Source organism: Heteronotia binoei, chromosome 2 (genome assembly GCF_032191835.1).
Source record: "Heteronotia binoei isolate CCM8104 ecotype False Entrance Well chromosome 2, APGP_CSIRO_Hbin_v1, whole genome shotgun sequence".
NCBI classification, from domain to species: Eukaryota; Metazoa; Chordata; class Lepidosauria; order Squamata; family Gekkonidae; genus Heteronotia; species Heteronotia binoei.
In genome coordinates, this window is record NC_083224.1 from 187723841 (window position 1) to 187742668 (window position 18828).

The 18828-nt window shown below is 47.0% G+C and overlaps 1 protein-coding gene and 1 non-coding gene across 2 annotated transcripts in view; one reads left to right on the forward strand and one right to left on the reverse strand.

Moving 5' to 3' along the window:
- Window positions 1-2703: 2703 nt before the first annotated feature.
- On the reverse strand, window positions 2704-2778 carry TRNAL-CAA (transfer RNA leucine (anticodon CAA)). The gene has a single exon. It is a non-coding gene; the product is annotated as a tRNA-Leu (tRNA).
- A 10218-nt stretch (window positions 2779-12996) lies between these two features.
- LOC132567078 (endophilin-A2-like) overlaps window positions 12997-18828 on the forward strand; it is a 70026-nt gene continuing 64194 nt past the window's right edge. Inside the window, 2 exon segments of the mRNA XM_060232683.1 lie at window positions 12997-13303; window positions 13976-14121. Of these exon segments, the coding sequence (XP_060088666.1) occupies window positions 14077-14121 (45 nt within the window). The 5' untranslated portion in view covers window positions 12997-13303; window positions 13976-14076.

Consider the following 18828-nt stretch of genomic DNA (forward strand, 5'->3'; position numbering starts at 1 on the left):
TTTTGCATAAGACTAATACCTAGTAATTCTGTGGCAGCTTTGACATGGGCTATGCATATGCGGTGAGGCTGGCAGGGCAGTGTGAGTGGATGGATTGGTGATCAGTAAATACCATGAGACTGACCTGGCTGTGTGCAGCCCCGAGCCTGACCAGCAGAGGGCAGTAAAGGATAACCATGCTTAGCATTCCTTCTTCAGCGTTCAAAGTCTTTCCCCCACCACTGCTATTTTACTAGATATTAAGATTATCCCAAAATGAGGCTGAGAGGGAAATGAGCCCAAGGTGAGTAAAGGTAAGCGAGTTCATATCAGAGGTGAGATTTGACTACTATGGTTGCCAAGTCCAATTCAAGAAATATCTGGGGACTTTGGGGGTGGAGCCAGGAGACATTGGGGGTGGGGCCAGAAGCAAGGTTGTGACAAGCATAATTGAACTCCAAAGGAGTTCTGGCCATCACATTTAAAGGGACCGCACACTTTTTAAAGGCCTTCCCTCCATTGGAAATAATGAAGGATAAGGGCACCTTCTTTTGGGGCTCATAGAATTGGACCCCCTGGTCCAATCTTTTTGAAACTTGGGGGGTATTTTGAAGAGAGGCACTGAATGCTATGCCGAAAATTTGGTGCCTCTGCCTCAAAAAGTAGCCCCCCCCAGAGCCCCAGATACCTGCAGATCAATTCTCCATTATACCCTACGGGAATCGGTCTCTATAGGGAATAATGGAGTGCCCAGAAGACATTTCCCTGCATACCAGGGGATCCCCTGCCCCCACCTGGGGATTTGCAACCCTATAAACATGACTTGTGATACCCAAGGTGTTCTTCAGGAACTGAGAGTTGCCAAGGTGATGGAAATCCTGCTTTCTGATCAAGTCGCCTCAGCTTGAGATGTCGTCCTCCAGCTGGGACCTGGGGATCCTCTGGGATTGCAGCTCCTCTCCACACTACAGAAGTCAGCAGTTCAGCCAGAGAAAATGGATGCTCTGGAGAGTGGACTCTTTGGCACTGTACCCGACTGAGATCCCTGTCCTCCTGGGGCTCCATCCCCGTATCTCCAGGAGCTTCCCAGCCTGGATCTGGCAACCAGGCCCCACATCTGCCTCCCACCAGGGGAGCCCTGCTATCCCTAGGCCTCACCCAACTCCAGTTTGAAAGCCCCCATTTGAATTATTGATCCCGGGTAGGACCATAACATTACTTCACGAGAGAGAGATTCCCAGCTCAATAGAACTAGGGAAGGGGTTGAAGAGATGGGGGGGACCAGGCCTTGGATTTAGCAGGAGCTAGGGCTGCCAAGTCCAATTCAAGAAATATCTGGGGACTTTGGGGGGTGGAGCCAGGAGACATTAGGGGTGGAGCCAAGATCAAGGCTGTGACGAGCATAATTGAACTCCAAAGGGAGTTCTGGCCATCACATTTAAAGGGACGGCACACCTTTTCAATTCCTTCCTTCCATAGCAAATAACGAAGGATAGGGGACCTTCTTTTAGGGCTCATAGAATTGGACCCCCTGGTCCAATATTTTTGAAACTTGGGGGGTATTTTGGGGAGAGGCACTAGATGCTATACTGAAAATTTGGTGCCTCTACCCCAAAAAACAGCTGTCCCCAGAGCCCCAGATACCCGCGGATCAATTCTCCATGATTTTCTATGGGAATAAATCTCCATAGGGAATAATAGAGTTCCCAGCAGACATTTCCCTCCCCTCTCCCCCGCTTTCTGACGACCCTGAAGCGGGAGGGAGGGCCTCCAAACCGGGGGATCCACTGCCCCCATCTGGGGATTGGCAACCCTAGCAGGAGCCCACAGGAACGCAGCTCCTAAACCTTTCTAAGTGTCCTCCCTCCTCCTCCCAACCTTGTTCATTGAATAGTGGGTGGAGCTGCATAATAATCCCTGGATGAGCTCCACCACCTATTTTTCTACCAAGTGACCCCTGGGGGAAACAGAGGGGATGTGGCTTCTCCCTGCCTCAACCTTTGCTACACTGTCCCTCTTCCTTCAGTTATATTTATTTCTGATTTTGGAGTCCCATGGGGAGCAAAATGGTGGCAGCAAGGGGTTGCAGGGAGTGGAAAATATTTCTTGCTTTTCCTGTGAGAACAGATTATGTTGGAGAGACTTGCCAAACTGCAAGCCCTGTGAGGAACACATCACTTTGCGACTTCCTAAGTTAGCAAACAACAAAACAGGCAAAAAATGGTTTTATGTTGAGGCATTTTATTAATTTGGGGAAGGGGCCCTATTTAGTTTAATTCTGTGAATGTCTTTTTTATCCTGTCGGACCCACTTCATGGGTATTCCTTAACCCAGCCACCTATCGGGTGATCCCTGTTCAATGCTCAGAGGAAGGCGAAAAACCTCCAGGAGCCTTGGCCAATCTGCCCTGGAGGAAAATTCCTTCCTGACCCCAGAAAATGGCGGTCAGTGCTACCCTGAGCATGTGAGCAAAGACCAGAAATTGTCACACAATTATCTGTGGCTTCTTCAAACTAATCTTCTCCTTCCATCCATCCCCCAGATTCTAACAGCTGGCCTTGAAGATTCCATGGCTGTCTCTCCTGTAACATCAAGAGATGAGATGCCTTCTCCTGAATCAGACCCTTGGTCCACCACGGTTAGCATTGTCTACTCAAACTAGCAGTGGCTCTCCAGGGTTTCAGGCAGAGGTCTCTCCCATCACCTCCTGACTGGTCCTTTAACTGGAAATGCCAGGGATTGAACCTGGGCCCTTCTGCGTTTGAGGCAGATGCTCTATCAATGAGCCACAGCCCTTCCCCGTGGTCTCAGAAGAAGCTGGCCAACACCCTACAGGGTGGGCAACTGACAGACTGGTCCTTCTTGAATTCGGTCAGTAGCTCCAGCCTCTCCAGGTAGGGCCAGATTCCTATGGTGTCTGCCTTCTTCTGGGCCAAGGTTGCAAATTCTGTTGTGATGGAAGAGAACCTCCTGTTCCCTTCAGTCCGCAGTCCCAAAGCTGACAAACAAAGACACGTCACTCTTCTTCAAACCATCTTCCCAAAAGTCTGTTTCTGGTTGTGCATCCTAAAGCTGTAGCATTTTGGAACTGAAATGGGGAAGGACATTTCTGGTAAATTCTCCCAATTCACATCTGTTTGCAAAAAAAATCTAATTTGCATTCTGATTTCAATAATATAGATGCAGAAGGATTTTTTTTAAAGAGCGTAAATATATTGATACTTACAGTGATTGAATCCCTCCATACCCGATTTTCTGTGTGTTTTTGTTTTGTTTTGTTTTGTTTTATAATACATTTTACATTTAAAAATGCAATTTTATATAGGTTTGATATTCTTATAAATCTGATTAAAATGTGGAGAGGTTTCACTTATTTTTGATTCTATTCTGAATTTTATTTTAGTTCGGTTTTAATTTATGTATTTATTTACAAGATTGATTCCCCACCTTTCTGTCCTCTTCGGGGCCAAAAGGGTGGTTTGCATTGTGTATTCGCTCTCTTTTTTGTTTTTTGTGGGGGGGGGGGGAGTTGGCTGGTATTTTTTTATTTGTGTGTGTGTAAGTTGGAGTTGTCATTCCTGCCTCTTATTTTGATAGCAGTAGCTTGATTAGATGACCTTTTGGTTGTCCTGAGATGGTCGACAGTCCTTCTCTTCCTTTCCCCCTGGAAGCCCTATCATTCTTCTAAGAAGAGGCTGATCTCCTCTTCATGGTACCACCACAGGGGGCCACAACCTATTCCAAGAGATAGCCAGACACCATAATGGAAAAGACGGTTTTGCAATTTAAAACAACAACAAAAATACCTAGTGAAATAGCTGAGGTGGTCACTTACCTGTCTACAGGTGCTCCCTGGCAAGAGGAGATGAAGCAACTGGTGTGTAGCTTCCTACTTACAGTTGTGCTTCTGACGTCTTTTCTTTGTTCCTCCTTCTGATGTCCTCTCTCTGTTCCTCTGCAGGGGAGAAAATATAGCCAGCCAGTGATTTGGGGGGTGAAGGCTGGGAAAGGCAGAGTATTTGAACCCCACTGGTTTCCCCCCTCACCTCCATGGTCACCAGGCAACTGTTGGCTGCAGCAGAGTCCAACCTGGGAAGGAGAAGGTGGCTGCCAGTAGCTGTTGTACCTTTGTCCCTCTCATTTCTTCAGCTGCCAAGCAGCAATTCTGTGGTCAATTCACTGTGACCACACAAATCAAACTAGAAAAAAAACCATTTTTCTATCTTACCTCAAGGTTAGGTATAGCAAGTTGAGCTGTGGTCTCCCTGAGAACCACAGCCATGCATAGTGCAGATATTTTACTCCCTGCTGATGTAGTTTAGATGCACCGCTGGGCTGCCCACTCAATGTCTCCTAATTTCCTCAGGTTATATTGATACGCTCTGCAATGATAAAAGTTGTTATACAAGTTCAGCTTCCATTACTGAGAGGACCTCACAACAAAAGGGAAGGGAAGATTCTAGAAATTCCAAAAAGTGTTCCTCACCTCAGAGCTAGCAGTGTGGTGACGTTTCAACAGGCAAAATCCAAAATACGAGGCGATCCTTGATTCCTGTTTGATTGTGAGCACCATTTGTGGTCATGGTTGTTATCTCAGAGGCTTGATATTGGCCAGCCTGAAAGGATCTGCTCCTGTATATGTCTGATGGTCGATTATTGTAACGTACTCAGAGACGAGACGTGCTGAAGGCAAGATGCTTTATTGGATGGTACATCACAGAACGGGGCAACGCGGGCCGGGACCCGCTTTATATACAATCAACCCGGAACAGCCCTCCAGCTGGCCAGTCCAATCCTGGCCAGTCAAACTTCCCACCACTGATCTTGATTGGCGGAGTCTTTTCCCGCGCTGCGCAGGGCGACCAAGGGACTTCCCCAGGTCGCCTCTGCTGCATGGCCGCGCGGTGCTTTAGTTAATCCCAAGACACTACTATTATGATCTTCCGAAAATGTTCAGCTGTGTCCCCGACTTCAGAAGCCTTGGTTACCTGGGACGGGGCCTTCTGAAGTGGACATACCTTGTCTCTGCAACTCCCCCTCTGCAGTTCTTCTTTTTGCCTCTGAACCTACCTTGAGGCACAAAGCAAAAAAATCTTTCTTTTCCGTCTGTAGAGGGAGGAAGGCTTTTCACCTGCTGTTTATGTATTTTGCTCCCAGAGCATTATTACAAATGGCTTATAAGCTTTTGGAAAATATTAACTGGTTTTTATGAGTGCTTAGTCATTAATAATTGCTCTTCTTTATGTCTTTCTTGCGTTTGTGTTTTTAATCCTCAGAAGTTGCCCTCGAGAGACTTTTCAGGTTGGTGGAATTAAAAAGGATTTAAATGAAGATGAGAAGAGAATGTATGTTATTGCAACATCCGCCTCTGCCAGAGGTGATATGGCCACATCCTGTACAGAAATCTGTTGTGTCTTGCATTTCAGTCCCGAAATTACAACACAGCGGACGCTACGGAGGTGACCAGTGGAAGTCCACTGGTCCCCGGATGTAGCTCCGCAAATACGCTCCGCCGATCAAGATCCGTGGCGGGAAGTTTAACTGGCCAGGATTGGACCTGGCCAGACCGAGAGTTGTTCCGGGGTATGTATATAATCGAGACCCGGCCCGCGTGTCCTTCGCTTGTGATGTACTCGCTAATAAAGCATGTTACCTTCAACACGTCTCGTTGCTCAGTACCTTACAAAATCAGAGGAAGCTGCCTTGTAGGATTGGATTTAGGAATATTCACCTGCATTACTTTCTGCAGCTGTAGATTTAAGAATACTCAGTTTAGGAATACTCACCATGGAGCCAGTTATACTGGTGCATCCAACTGTATGTAATTCTTTGAATTCACTTGTTCTATGGGGCTTTCACACAGCATAGCTGGATTCCTCCCACCTTCTGAGGTCAGGCATAGCTCCTTAGAGCAGTTAAGGTGACCAAAACTTGAGAAGAGGTCTTTGGTGGTAGCTCAGGCCAAGAAGCAAGGCTGGCCCGGAAACCTTTCCAGGGATCTTTCTGTCCTCACTCTGGCCTATCAGCACAAGAAGGCTTCCACAGGTGACGGGGCTGCTCTCCCTACAGTTGCCTCTTGGTCAGAAGTTCCACCGGCTTGTGGCCTACCGGCCTGAAATGCTTCTTAACATTTTCCAGTTGGTGACTGAAGGCCTGCTGTTAGCTTGAGTGCTGACAGCTGAACGCAGGATGTGACCACAACATTATCAACACAAACTACATCTTGAGAATCCTTCTTCTGGAGAACAAGAGATGTTCATCTTCATTATGATCCTTTTAAACTCCCAACTCCTTCCTTCAACTTACCTTAGCTTTTGCCTGAAGGTAACCCAAATACAACTCTCTGTTAGTTGGTGAACATCCAGGAGAGCCGTTTTCATAAGACAAATCCAAGCACTATCCCACTTTCCTGGTGGCAGAAAGGAGCTCCAATGTGGTGATTTCTAAAACAGCAGTAGCAGGGGTAGAATTCTAGTGGGAGCTCCTTTGCATATTAGGCCACACACCCCTGATGTAGCCAATCCTCCAAGAGTTTACAAGACTATTTTTTGTAAACTCCAGGAGGATTGGTTACATCAAGGGGGTGTGGCCTAATATGCAAAGGAGCTCCTGCTAGGATTCCACTCTTGAGCAGCAGTAAAGTGGAAGACTTCACGATGTTTGAGGACAACCATCAATTTGGTTTTCCATACCTGACAGTTTGCCAAAGACCTAGAAGGAGAATTTTTGCCTCAGCAACTCCAAAACATTGGGCCAACCAGTTTTCTTCTTTCTCAAATTCTACCATAATCTGCCATTTACTCTCCCTATCTACCAGTCTTCTTAACCCACCTAAGATTCTCCATGGCACTGCCTGGTCAGGAATTGGGCAGATGCCATCTGAAAATGCCATTCAACTGGCATTTTTATCCTACTTATGGCTCTATAGAGTGGCAACAAGGCTGTAAGTGGGAGGTGTCTTTACTCCCTCTTGTTTTGATGGCAGCAGCAGCTTGATCAGATGATCTTTGAATTGTCCTGGGATGGTTGGCAGTCCTTCTCTCCCTTTCTCCCCAGAAGACCTGTCATTCTTCTACAGAGAGGCTGATCTTGTCTTCGTGGCACCACCACAGGGGACCACAACCTGTTCAAACAGACAGCCAGACACCATAATGGAAAATACAGTTTTGGAATTTAAAATAAAAAAAATACCTAGTGAAATTGCTGAGGTGGTCACATACCTGTCTGCAGGTGCTCCATGACAGGAGGAGAGGAAGTAACCAGTGTGTAGCTTCATACTGACAGTGGTGCTTCTGATATCTTTCCTGGTTCCTCCTTCTGATGTCCTTTTTCTGTTCTCTAGAGGGGGGAAATGTAGTCAGTCAGTGATTTGGGGTTGAAGGCTGGGAGAGGATGAATATTTGGACCCCAGTGGTTTCCTCCCTCACCTCTGTGGTGACCAGTCAACTGATGGCTTCAGCAGGGTCCAGTTTGGGAGGAAGAAGGTGGCTTCCAGCAGCTGTTGTGTCTTTGGCAGATTCTTGTAGTTTAGATGCACTCCCTGCTGATGTAGTTTAGATGGGGGAGGGACGGTGGCTCAATCCCTGGCATCTCCAAAAAAGAGTCCAGGCAAATAGGTGTGAAAAACCTCAGCTTGAGACCCTGGAGAGCCTCTGCCAGTCTGAGAAGACAAGGTCTGATTCAGTATAAGGCAGGTCTGATTCAGTATAAGGTCTGATTCAGTATAAGGCAGCTTCATATGTTCACTGCTGGGCTGGCCACTCGATGTCTCATTTCCTCAGAGATCCATAAACTCTGCAATAATAAAAGTTGTTATACAAGTTTAGAGATTGTTGGGAGGATCTCCCAAGAAAAGGAAAGGAATGAATTCTAGAAATTCCAAAAAGTGTTCCTCACCTCAGAGCCAGAAGTGTGTTGATGTTTCAACAGCCTTGGCCTACTAGAAAGCATGAGGCAATCCTTGATTCCTGTTTGATTCTGAGCACCATTTGCAGTAGTGTTGGTGGTTATTATTTCGGAGACTTGATGTTGGCCAGTCTGAAAGGATCTGCTCCCGCATATGTCTGATTGTCAATTGCAATCTTCTGAAGCGGTTCTTCTGCATCCCCAATTTCAGAAGTCTTGGCTACCAGGGATGGGGCCTTCTGGAGTGGGCATGCCTTGTCTCTGGAACTCTCTTTCTGTAGTTGTTTTCCTGGCTCTAAACTTACTAAGGCAAAAAATCTGTCTTTGCTGTCTGGCTACTAGATGAGAGGGAGGGAGGTTTTCCGCCTTCCATTTGTGTATTTTGCTCCCTGTACAATGTTGCAAATTGTCCTGGTTTTATAATCATTTATTATTTCTGTTTATAAGATTTTTTTAAAAAATATTATCCACTGGTTTTATGGGTGTTCGGTTATTAACTATTGTTTTTATGAATGTCTTTCTTGTGCTTGGTGCTTTTAATTTTCAGAAGCTGCCCTCTGGAGCCTTTTTAGCTTGTGGAATTAAAAATGGTGTAAACGAAGATGTGAATAAATAAATTCTCAACATCCATCTCAGTCCGAGGTGTTACAGCCACATCCTGCACAGAAATTTGAATAAGCTGCCTGGGCAGGATTGGATTTAGGAATATTCACCTGTAGTAATTTCTGTAAATGTGGATTTAGGAATACTCACTTTAGGAATACTTACCGTGGAGCCAGTTATACTGGCACATCCAATTGTATGTAATTCTTTGACTTCACTCATTCTAAGGAGTTTTCACACAGTATAGCCGGATTCCTCCCACCTTCTCAAGTCAGCTCCTTAGAGCAGTTAAGGTGACCAAAACCTGAGAATGGATGTCTGGTGGTAGCTCAGGCCGAGAAGCAAGGCTGGCCTCGAAAGCTTTCCAGGGGAACTTCATGTCCCCATTCTGGCCTGTCAGAACAGAAGACTTCCTCAGCTGATGGGGCTGCTCTCCCTACAGCCTACCAGCTGAGCTTCTTCTTAACGTTCTCCAGGTGCTGGTTGAAGGCCTGCTCTTAGCTTGAGTACCGACAGCTGAATACAGGATGTGACCACAACGTTATCAACACGAACTACATCTCGTTGAGAATCCTTCTTCTTGATCCTTCTTCATCCTCATTGCTGTCCTTCATAATCCCCTCCTTCCTTCAACTTACCTGAGCTTTCCCCTGAAGGTAACACAAATACAATTCTCTGGTAGTTGGGGAGTTTTCAGGAGAGTGGTTTTCTCAAGATGAATCCCAGATGGTAGAAGTAGGTCCCCTGGTGAGAGAAAGAAGCCTCCAATGTGGTGATTTCAACAATGGCAGTAGTAAAGTGGAAGACTTCATGATGTTTGAGATGAAGCATCAATTTTGGTTTCCATACTTGACAGTGCCAAAGATCTAGAAGAACAATCTTTGCCCCAGCTACTCCAAAACATTGGGTCAACAGGTTTTCTTCTTCCTCAAATTCTACCACGATATGCCTTTCCCTCTTCCTACTTTTCTTCTTAACTCACCTAAGACACAAGTTGGCTGAGAAACAGAGAATACCTAACAATTTCAGGCACCAATACAACAAGAAAGTAGAAACAGAAGAGTGAGTCCATTCTGGGACAGAGCAGGATATTAACCCAATAAAATAATTTTTTTAAATGAAATCAAAATAGCAACTGAGGCAGAGAGTTAAAAGAAGAAAAAGGTTGAGACACTTATAAAACCTTATATGCATCTAAGAATCTTAGGGCGTTTTCGCACAGGGCTTACCCCGGAGCGACATCCCTCTTCACCGCGCAGCGTCTGCACGGATTTCGCACCAACTGCTCCACAGAACCAGGAAGAGCCGCGGTACTTTTGCGTTGCAAATGTAAACCGCCAAAAACCAGTTTACATTTGCGACGCAAAAGCCGCGGCTCTTCGCGGCTCTGCGGAGCAGTTGGTGCAAAATCCGCGCAGATGCTGCGCGGTGAAGAGGGATGTCGCTCCGGGGTAAGCCCTGTGCGAAAACGCCCCCAGATTCATCCAAATGCCCTGTCGACAAAGCTCCAAGTAGACCAATACAGTGGGTATCTTCCCAAAATCTTAGAAAGGCATTCCACATAACCAGGGTCCCATCTGAAAGGGCCTGAGACAAACCAGAGGCAAATCCACATCTTGCACGGAAAACACAAACTAGAGAGATTGCTGGGATTTTCACCCTTCTTTTCACTTTTTTTTCACTCTTCCTTCACACTCTTTGTGTTGCTTTTTCTTTGTCACTTCCTTTCCAAATTTCCTTTTCTGTTCTCTTTCCAATTTTGTTTTTCAGTTTTTGTTGCCCATACCACTTTTGCTGGTCTCCTTTCTCCTCTTCAATCTCAATTCCATCATATCTTTAGAACAAGTTTTTCCAAGTTACCAAAATATCTTCAGCTGGACCTTGTCCTGGATTTCTTTTCTCGCTCAGGTATTCCTTCCAGGTTCCCACCTTCTTTTTCACCTTCGTCTTCATCTGCTTTTCATTCCGTTTTTAGTTTTTTCTTGACCTTTCCCATTGACCCTAGGTAAGAACCCTATTCCTTTTACTTACTTCTTCAGTCTTCCGCAAGCCAAGCTGTCTGGCACGACAGCATCTTTAGTATTGACAATGCAATGAGACGATCAGATAGGTGTGCCCTCTTACCGCATTTGCTCTGAGCTTTGACAAGGGGTGCCGTCACATGCACAAAACAATCCACTTTCAACTCACTTCCCAACAGGATTTTACCCATTCACACAGTAAAATCCAGTTGGAAAGTGCACTGAAAGTGGATTGAAAGTGGAGTATTTAGGGTGTGTGACCGCAGATTCTGGGGCAAACCAATCTGATCTCACAGCGCAGCATAGAATGTCTTGGGCTAGCCAGACTTTTCCACTTTCTGGCAGGCATCGTCTCCTCTCAAGTCCCTGCTTTTCCATTCCCCACAGCCTTGTCCATCTGCAATGCTGTCCCCTCCCAACTCAAGAACAACAGGTGCATCATAAGAGAAGACAGAGCATCATCTGTATCCTGAGTGCATCACTATGACATGTCCACAGGGCCATTGGACACTGCTCCTGGGTGGGGGATGGGGTTGCCAACACCTGCTTGGGAAATATCTGGAGATTTTGCGGATTGCTGCAGCCTGTTGAGGGAGGAGTTTGTGATGGGAGGGACCTCAGTTGTGTATAATGCCATACAGCCCGCCCTCCGCAGCAGCAGGGTTGTCAATTCCCAAGTGGGGGCAGGGGATCCCCTGGTTTGGAGGTCCTCCCCCCACTTTAGGGTCATCAGAAAGCAAGGAAGGGGAGGAAATGTCTGCTGGGCACTATAGAGATCGATTCCCACAGGGTATAATGCTGAATTGATCTGCAGTTATCTGCCCTCCCTTGTTTTCTGAGATAAAGGCACCAAATTTGCAACATAGCATCTGACGCCTCTCTTCAAAACATCCTCTAAGTTTCAAAAAGATTGGACCAGGGTGTCCAATTCTAGGAGCCCAAAAAGAAGGTGCCCCCATCCATTATTTCCACTGGAGGGAAGGCATTTAAAAGGTGTGCAGTTCCTTTAAAATGTGATGGCCAGATTGGGTTGCCAAGTCCTATTCAAGAAATACCTGGGGACTTTGGGATGGAGCCAGGAGACATTAGGGGTGGAGCCAAGATCAAGGCTGCGACAAGCATAATTGAACTCCAAAGGGAGTTCTGGCCATCACAATTAAAGGAACTGCCCACCTTTTCAATGCCTTCCTTCCATAAGAAATAATGAAGGATAGGGGCACCTTCTTTTGAGGCTCATATAATTGGACCCCCTGGTCCAATCTTTTTGAAACTTGGGGGGTATTTTGGGGAGAGGCACTAGATGCTATACTGAAAATTTGGTGCCTATACCTCAAAAAACAGGCTCCCCCCAAGAGCCCCAGATACCCGCAGAGCAATTCTCCATGATTTTCTATGGGAATAAATCTCCCTAGGGAATAATAGAGTTCCCAGCAGATATTTCCCTCCCCTCCCCCCGCTTTCTGACGACCCTGAAGTGGGGGGAGGGCCTCCAAACCGGGGGATCCCCTGCCCCCACCTGGGGATTGGCAACCCTATTCCATAAAGATGCTAATAAATCAAAGTTGGCACAAGAGCGTTCTGTGGGGAGGCAAGGAATTCCGGGGGATACAATAGCAGCCGAGCCACACTACAATCCAACAGCAAGGACGAAGTATGTAACTCCAGAGTATAATGCAAAAACATTATTTGCGTCATTCCAAAATAATGTACATAATTAGTTCACAGTGCTGACACTAAACTAAATACTAAGTGAGAAATCAGAGGTATTCAGATCACAATAAGTCAAATAATTACATAATGAGCTAGTCATTCTAAAATCCAACTTGGCAGTGGTTTACTGAGTTATGTTGTAAATCTCCACTGCAGTCAGCAAAGAAATGTTGACGGAAAGAGATGTTGATGGGACGCTGGCTGTATTCCCGTTTCAAAGTTTTCTTCTTCAAGACCAGCCTCTCAGAGTTCAATTGCAGCACATCAATAGTTTAAAAATATAAATAATGCCATATATAAATACTTTTTATTTATATATAGCGTTATTTATATGTAATTTACTTGATTTGTTAAATATGCACAACAGTTATAGATTCCATGTGTTGGTCTGTACCTGTCGGTCTTTGTACATGAAAGCGAGCGTACATTGAGCTATACATGAAATCAACAGACGGGGGCGCTCTGGCTCTTGCCTTCCTTGCCCACAAGCGAGCGCCGTTGGCCGTTCTACCCTTCCCTTGTCTATCATTCGAAGCGTGGAGCCCGGCTCTAGTTTTTCCCCACCTCTTGTTTCCGGGGAAGGCGGAGGAGGAGAAGGCTCGTGCGCATATTCCTCCGCTCGGCGTGAGTACTCATTGCGCCTGCGCGGCCGAGAGGGCGGAAGTAGCCGGGTAATCTTGCAGCATCCTGAGGGAGCTAGAGCGAGGCTGGGCTTCGCCTGCGTCTGGTTGGCCGTTTGTCTGTCTCTCCCCCTTTTCTACTTGTCCGTCCCGTCTTTTCTGTTTCCTCCTGGGCTTGGGACTATTTTATGTGTCCATCCGCCGCAGTCTGTCACTGTCTGTCTGTCCATCTTAGCCCCTCCTTCTGTCGAGCCCCCCTCCGCCCCTCCTCCCCTTCTGGTCTTCTCAGCCTCCCTAAATTCTAGCCTCTTGCACGTCCCACCAGCCAGCCTTGGCCTTCTCTCTCAGGGATTCGATTTTTCTCCCTTTCCCCTGGCTTCTACCTCACTGAGGTCTAGCCTCTTTGGTCTCTAAAGTTCCCCTTGGCAGCTGGTCAGGTCTTACTTGGCCTTGAGCTTCTCGGGGGTAGGTCTGTTTAGCCCCTCTTTTGGGAAACAGGTGGGGTGGAGAGTAATTGGTGTGAGCCTGGCTGTGTCTTCTTCTGTTAAGGTTCATCCAGTTTAGAGGGTTTCCCTTTCATCTGGGGGTGTTGGGACATTGACTGAGCCTCTGGGGAAGGCTTATTTATCTTTTTCATTCTTGGGAGGGAGGGGGGGGCTTATGTTTTCTTATATTTTCTTCAGGGACGTGGGAAAGCTTTTAAGCTTGGCTCCACTGGGGCTGGGTGTTACTGTTTGATTGGGAAACTGCAGAGTTGTGGTCGTCCTTTCGCAGGGCAGACCTGTCTTCTTTTAATTCTGTCTTGTCTTTGCATGTGCTGTAGGCTTGGGTATCATTTGGAGAAGGGGGCTGTAGACTTTTCTGCCCTTTTCCCTGGGTGGGGGACTGACTATAGGCTGGCTTCTCTGCCTAGAAAGGTTTCTCTGCCTAGAAACTCAGGGAGGGTCTCCAAATTGGGCATTGCTCTGGGTACCATTTTTGCAGTCTTCTCGAGAGCCAAGCTTTAACTCTTTGCTGCTGGGCGCCCCTGTCCATCTGGGACTGTTGCTTCTGCCCTTTTAAGCTGAGAAGCTGGGCTCTCTGCTTGCCTTGCTCCATCAAACATGCCTCTCAAAGTTGCTGTCTTCTTCGGTTTAGACGCCTCCGGATCCAAACCCTGATCTGTTTCGGCTTGCTTCTCCTCCGGTGGGTCTCCCTGCCTGCGTGAGCCTGTTTTCAGTACCCAGAGAAGAGCCAGCATGTCTGTGGCTGGGTTAAAGAAGCAGTTCTACAAAGCCAGCCAGGTGAGAAACAAAGATATATTCTTTGCTTTTTTTTGGTGGCGTGTATTTATTTGCTCTGACTCCTTAGACATCTCTCCTGAAAGTCAGCCATCTTCTGCCGATGTAGTTTTCAGTATTGCTCGAACTGCTTGTGTTTCTGAGAAATGTGGAGAAGACTGTGGTGAAACTGCCACAGCTCGATGTTAAAAAAAACACCGCTCTGGGGTTAAGCCAACCTCAGTTGCAGCCTGATCCAAACAAAATGGGTGGGATTGCATGCAACAGTGTTAGCTTTGAGGCAGCGTTAGGAGTTTTGGTGGCACTCTAGCGCTGATGGAAAAACCATGCACAGATGAATGTGGGGTACTGCCCCTCCCTTCCCTGGGGCCTGACGATATGACACTTCCAAAATTTGAGTTTTGATACCCAGAGTTTGCTGAGATCTCAGGATGCTGTTTTGTCTGTATAAGAGGTCCAGACCTGTTGACTTGTTAACCATTTGGTTGCTCACCTTCAGGCGACCAAGTAAGAGAGTTTTGTATCGGTCTTTGTTGTTTTATTGAGCTCTGTCTGTCCCTGCTTTAACTGATCTTATTGTGGTTTAACAGTGGAATCCCATAGAATGCTCATTTTTAAAAAAAAATTAGACTGTGAATTTCTTAGGTAGGGGCTGGGGAGCAGTTTGGGGTGACTCTGTTAGGCTGAAATTGTTATATCAGGTTTTAAAAAATGTTATGCGTTGCTTAAGTCCTTTGGACTTCTAAACATCTGCATTTTCCTCCTTGGGGTAGTTGTTTTTAAACATGATTGGCAGTGTGCCGGACTCGCCACTGGAGTTGTGCAATTGGAGTTTGCTTGCCCTGACCTAGAAAGCCCAGGCTGGCCTGTTCTTGCCCGATCTCAGAAGCTAAGCAGAATCTGCCCTAGCTAGTGTCCTGATGGGAGACCCCCAAGGAACACCGGAGTCTCTATGCAGAGACAGGCCATGGCAAACTACCTCTGAACATGTCTTGCTTTGAAAATCCGACAGCAGGGGTGGCCAAACTGCAACTCAGGAGCCACATGCGTTTCTTTCATACATACTTTCTAAGCCCCCACCACACCCATGCTTGAAGAAAGCATTTGTCTCTTTAAATCACTTCTTCAAGTCAAGCCAGCTGGCGGCTTGAAGAATGCATTTGAAGTTGCTTTCTTTCCAGTTCTCCCTTCCCCATCTATTTGCCCTCCCTCCCTGTGTTGTGGCTCTCAAACCTCTGACATTCATGTCGTGCTGCTCTCAAACATCTGACGTTTATTCTGTGTGGCTCTTATGTTAAGCAAGTTTGGCCACCCCTGCCCTACTGGGTTATTGTTAAGTTAGCTGAAGCTTGATGGGAGGGAAAAGTATATTTCTTAAAAGGAGTGATGAAGGATCGGAATTGGGGCCATGGTGCTGGGAAAACAAGGTTTACGGTCCCCCCGCCCTCATTATACCCATTCCCCAATCAAAAAAAACCTCTCCTGTTTGCTTTTAGTCCTGTGTGAGAGGAAGAAAATCCACACAACATGGAGTTAAAAGCAGTCTGGGAAATGGGGTGTTTTTCATTGTGAAATGGTATTGAGAGGTTAAACCCTGCCTTCTTCCCTAGCCTCAGTAAATATTTCTCCCCCCCCCCCCCAGGTGCTTTTAAGAACCAAATTACAGTCTGAATTTCTAGGGATACATCTCCAGCATCCCACAGAGCTTACCCCTGTGACTGTCTCATCTCTGTCTTTAAAAAGAAATGTGCATTTCCCCCTCACGAAACAGAATTTTGTACTCCCCCTCCCCACATGGTGCATAGTGGTATGCTGCAGTTCTGTAGTCCAAGCTCTGCTCATGACCTGAGTTCGATCCTGTAGTCCAAGCTCTGCTTATGACCTGAGCTGGATTCAGGTAGCTGGCTTAAAGTTGACTCAGCCTGCCATCCTTCCATCCATCCTTCTGAGGTCAGTAAAATGAGTACCCAGCTTACTGGGGGAAAAGTGTAGATGCTGGGGATAAAGTGTAGATGACTGGGGCAATGGCAAACCACGCCATAAGAAGTCTGCCAAGAAAACGTCGTTATGTGACATCACCCCATGGGTCAGTTACAGCTTGGTGCTTGCACAGGGGACTACCTTTACCTAATCTAAAGGAGTTCCAAGCTGCGCTACCGAGTTGTGCGATGTCTCATGCTCAAGCACATATGTGTGTGTCTGGAGTAGCTCTCAGTGTAGTTGTGCAGCATGCTTATCAGTGTGAGACTGGGGATAAGTGTTTCAGTTTGGCCTTGCCTTTCTCTTTTCCCAAAAGAGCCACATCGGCCCTTCTTGAAATCTGACAACCTTTGCTTGGTTTTTGAGCCAACAGGAAAATGAAAGGTGGATACAAAGGGGTGATTTTACATTGAGGCGGCGCTCTGAGTGTTGGCGTTCCAAAAGTACTCTTTTGCCACTCTCAAGTCGGCTTTCAGATTGCAAAAGTGATGATATTATTATTTCTTACATGGCCTAGTGCTTCAGGGGGTTCAAATAACATGGACCACAGCCGATACAAAGAATCCTTGAGATTGCCCTGCAAGGTAGGGGTGTGTGTGTGTCTTGCTGACGGTTCTCCAGGGGATCCATAGCAAGTCGAGATTTGAACTTGGGATCTGCGTTCTTAGCCACAAACCTGCACAGTTGAATATGGCTTTTGTATGGAGTGGAACAAAGTTGTTTGTGTACTTTTTACCCTCACTTTTCCTCTCAGAAATTTGGGACAGGATACTGCCCTTTAATTTTTGCAATGACCCTGTGAAGCAAGTCGAACCAAGATAGACAAAGGCCACCCAGTAAGCATTGGGGGTGAGGAAGGATTTGAATCCAGGACTTTGTCTTCCATATTGGACACACGAGTGACTGCCCAATGATGGTTTGCAGTAACCTGGGAGGCTTTTCTTCCCAAAAATGGAACTTGGGGATGAGTTAGAGTTGCCAACCTCCAGGCAGGGCCTGGTGATCTCCTGAAGTCGCAGCTGATCTCCAGACAACAGAGATCCATTCCCGTGGTGGAAATGGCTTCTTTTGGAGAGTGAAATCTGCGAGGTTCCTTTCCCTCCCAAACCTAGTCTTCTCCTAGCTCCACCCCCACCTATCCAGGAATTTCTCATTGGGGATTTGGCAACCCTAGGGTGAGCAGCTCAGATATGTGAATTTGTACCTTGAAGAGACAGCTTTCTGTTTCCTGGGTGGGCTTGGAAATAAGAAAGACATTTTTTCCAGATGGGTTTCTGAAGCTTTCTTAAATCACCATGTAGGGGGGGGGGGATAAATGTTCTTGCCATCACACCTCTAGCCCATAATTCCAATAATGGCATAGATGCAACAGAAAGTGTGGTTTGAAGACGCACCAACATGATTTGGTCAGGTTTGAAAGATGGGCATGCTGCCAGTACAGCCATGAAGAATATTGCCAACTAACAAGCAACCTCTTCCATCCACCTGCTTCACATCCATGTTCAGCTCATGGGGCTGTTCAGTTGCTTACAACAGCCAGGGCATCTGACCAGTGAGCTGAGAGGTGTACTCAAAAGCAATGCTCCCTCTAAGCTGTGGAGTCTTGTGACCAAAAATTCTACTTTGTGAGCTACTGGCCTTAAAGTTGTGAGCTGCTGCATAAATTAGCTTGCGCTGGGGCCATTTTTCCTGAGCTAAGACAAAAATGTGTGAGCCGGGGGCTAAAAAAGCTCACACTACCTCAGCTTAGCGGGAACACTGCTCAAAAGGTAACAGTATCGTACAGTAGCACAAACCCCATTTGCTTTTTTGATGCGAGGCATACGCAGGGGTCGTTTTGCAGGAAAAAATGTGCAGGGGCTCAGTAGGATACCTCATTTGCATATGCCCTGGGATCTGTGTGCAGCGGGGAGAGACATCCACACTGCATGCAGGCCCTGGTTGGAGGTTCAGAAGCTGTGCTCCTGTGAGCGCCTGCTGAATTCAAGCCCTGGGCATAGTATGTGCACATGTTTTGAATTCTTTGGTGGGTTTTTAATGTTGTCTGACAGTTTTCATGATTGCAGATACGCATTTTGGGGGAAGGACTGGGCTCCCTTCTAGTGTGGTACAAAACCGTTACGCAGACAAGCTGGCCCTAGATTGTCTGGCACCCTAGGTATGGGTAACTTCGGACATTCCCCCCCCCCCCCCCCGCATGGATAACACCACCAGGTCACATGGGGTCTCCCAGTTCAGCACCTCGGAAGGCTGGCGCCCTAGGCAGTTGTCTAATTTGCCTAGCGGCAAGCCCATGCTGATTTGCACCCTCCCTTCCTCACATTCTGCAAGCTCATGAACTGCTGCTGTTTCCATGGCACGCCCCCAGCCTGATGGTTGCGGTTGCCTTGGCAAACCAGGATGTCAGCAAACCATGGTTCGCTGTCTCAATTTGCATCCGGGGTTCCCAGCTGGAAACTTCCACAGGCCCCCTGCTCACGGTGTGCCGGGAGAGGAGGAGCTGGACAAGCGAGCCAGAGGCTGCTTCTGAGTTTGTTCACATGGCCAAGGCTTTTTTTTTTTTGTAGCAGGAACTCCTTTGCATATTAGGCCACACCCTCCTGCTGTAACCAGTCCTCCTGGAGTGTGCAGTAGGCCCTGTACTAAGAGCCCTGTAAGCTTTTGGAGGGTTGGCTACATCAGGGGGCGTGGCCTAATACGCAAAGGAGTTTCCACTACAAAAAGAGCTCT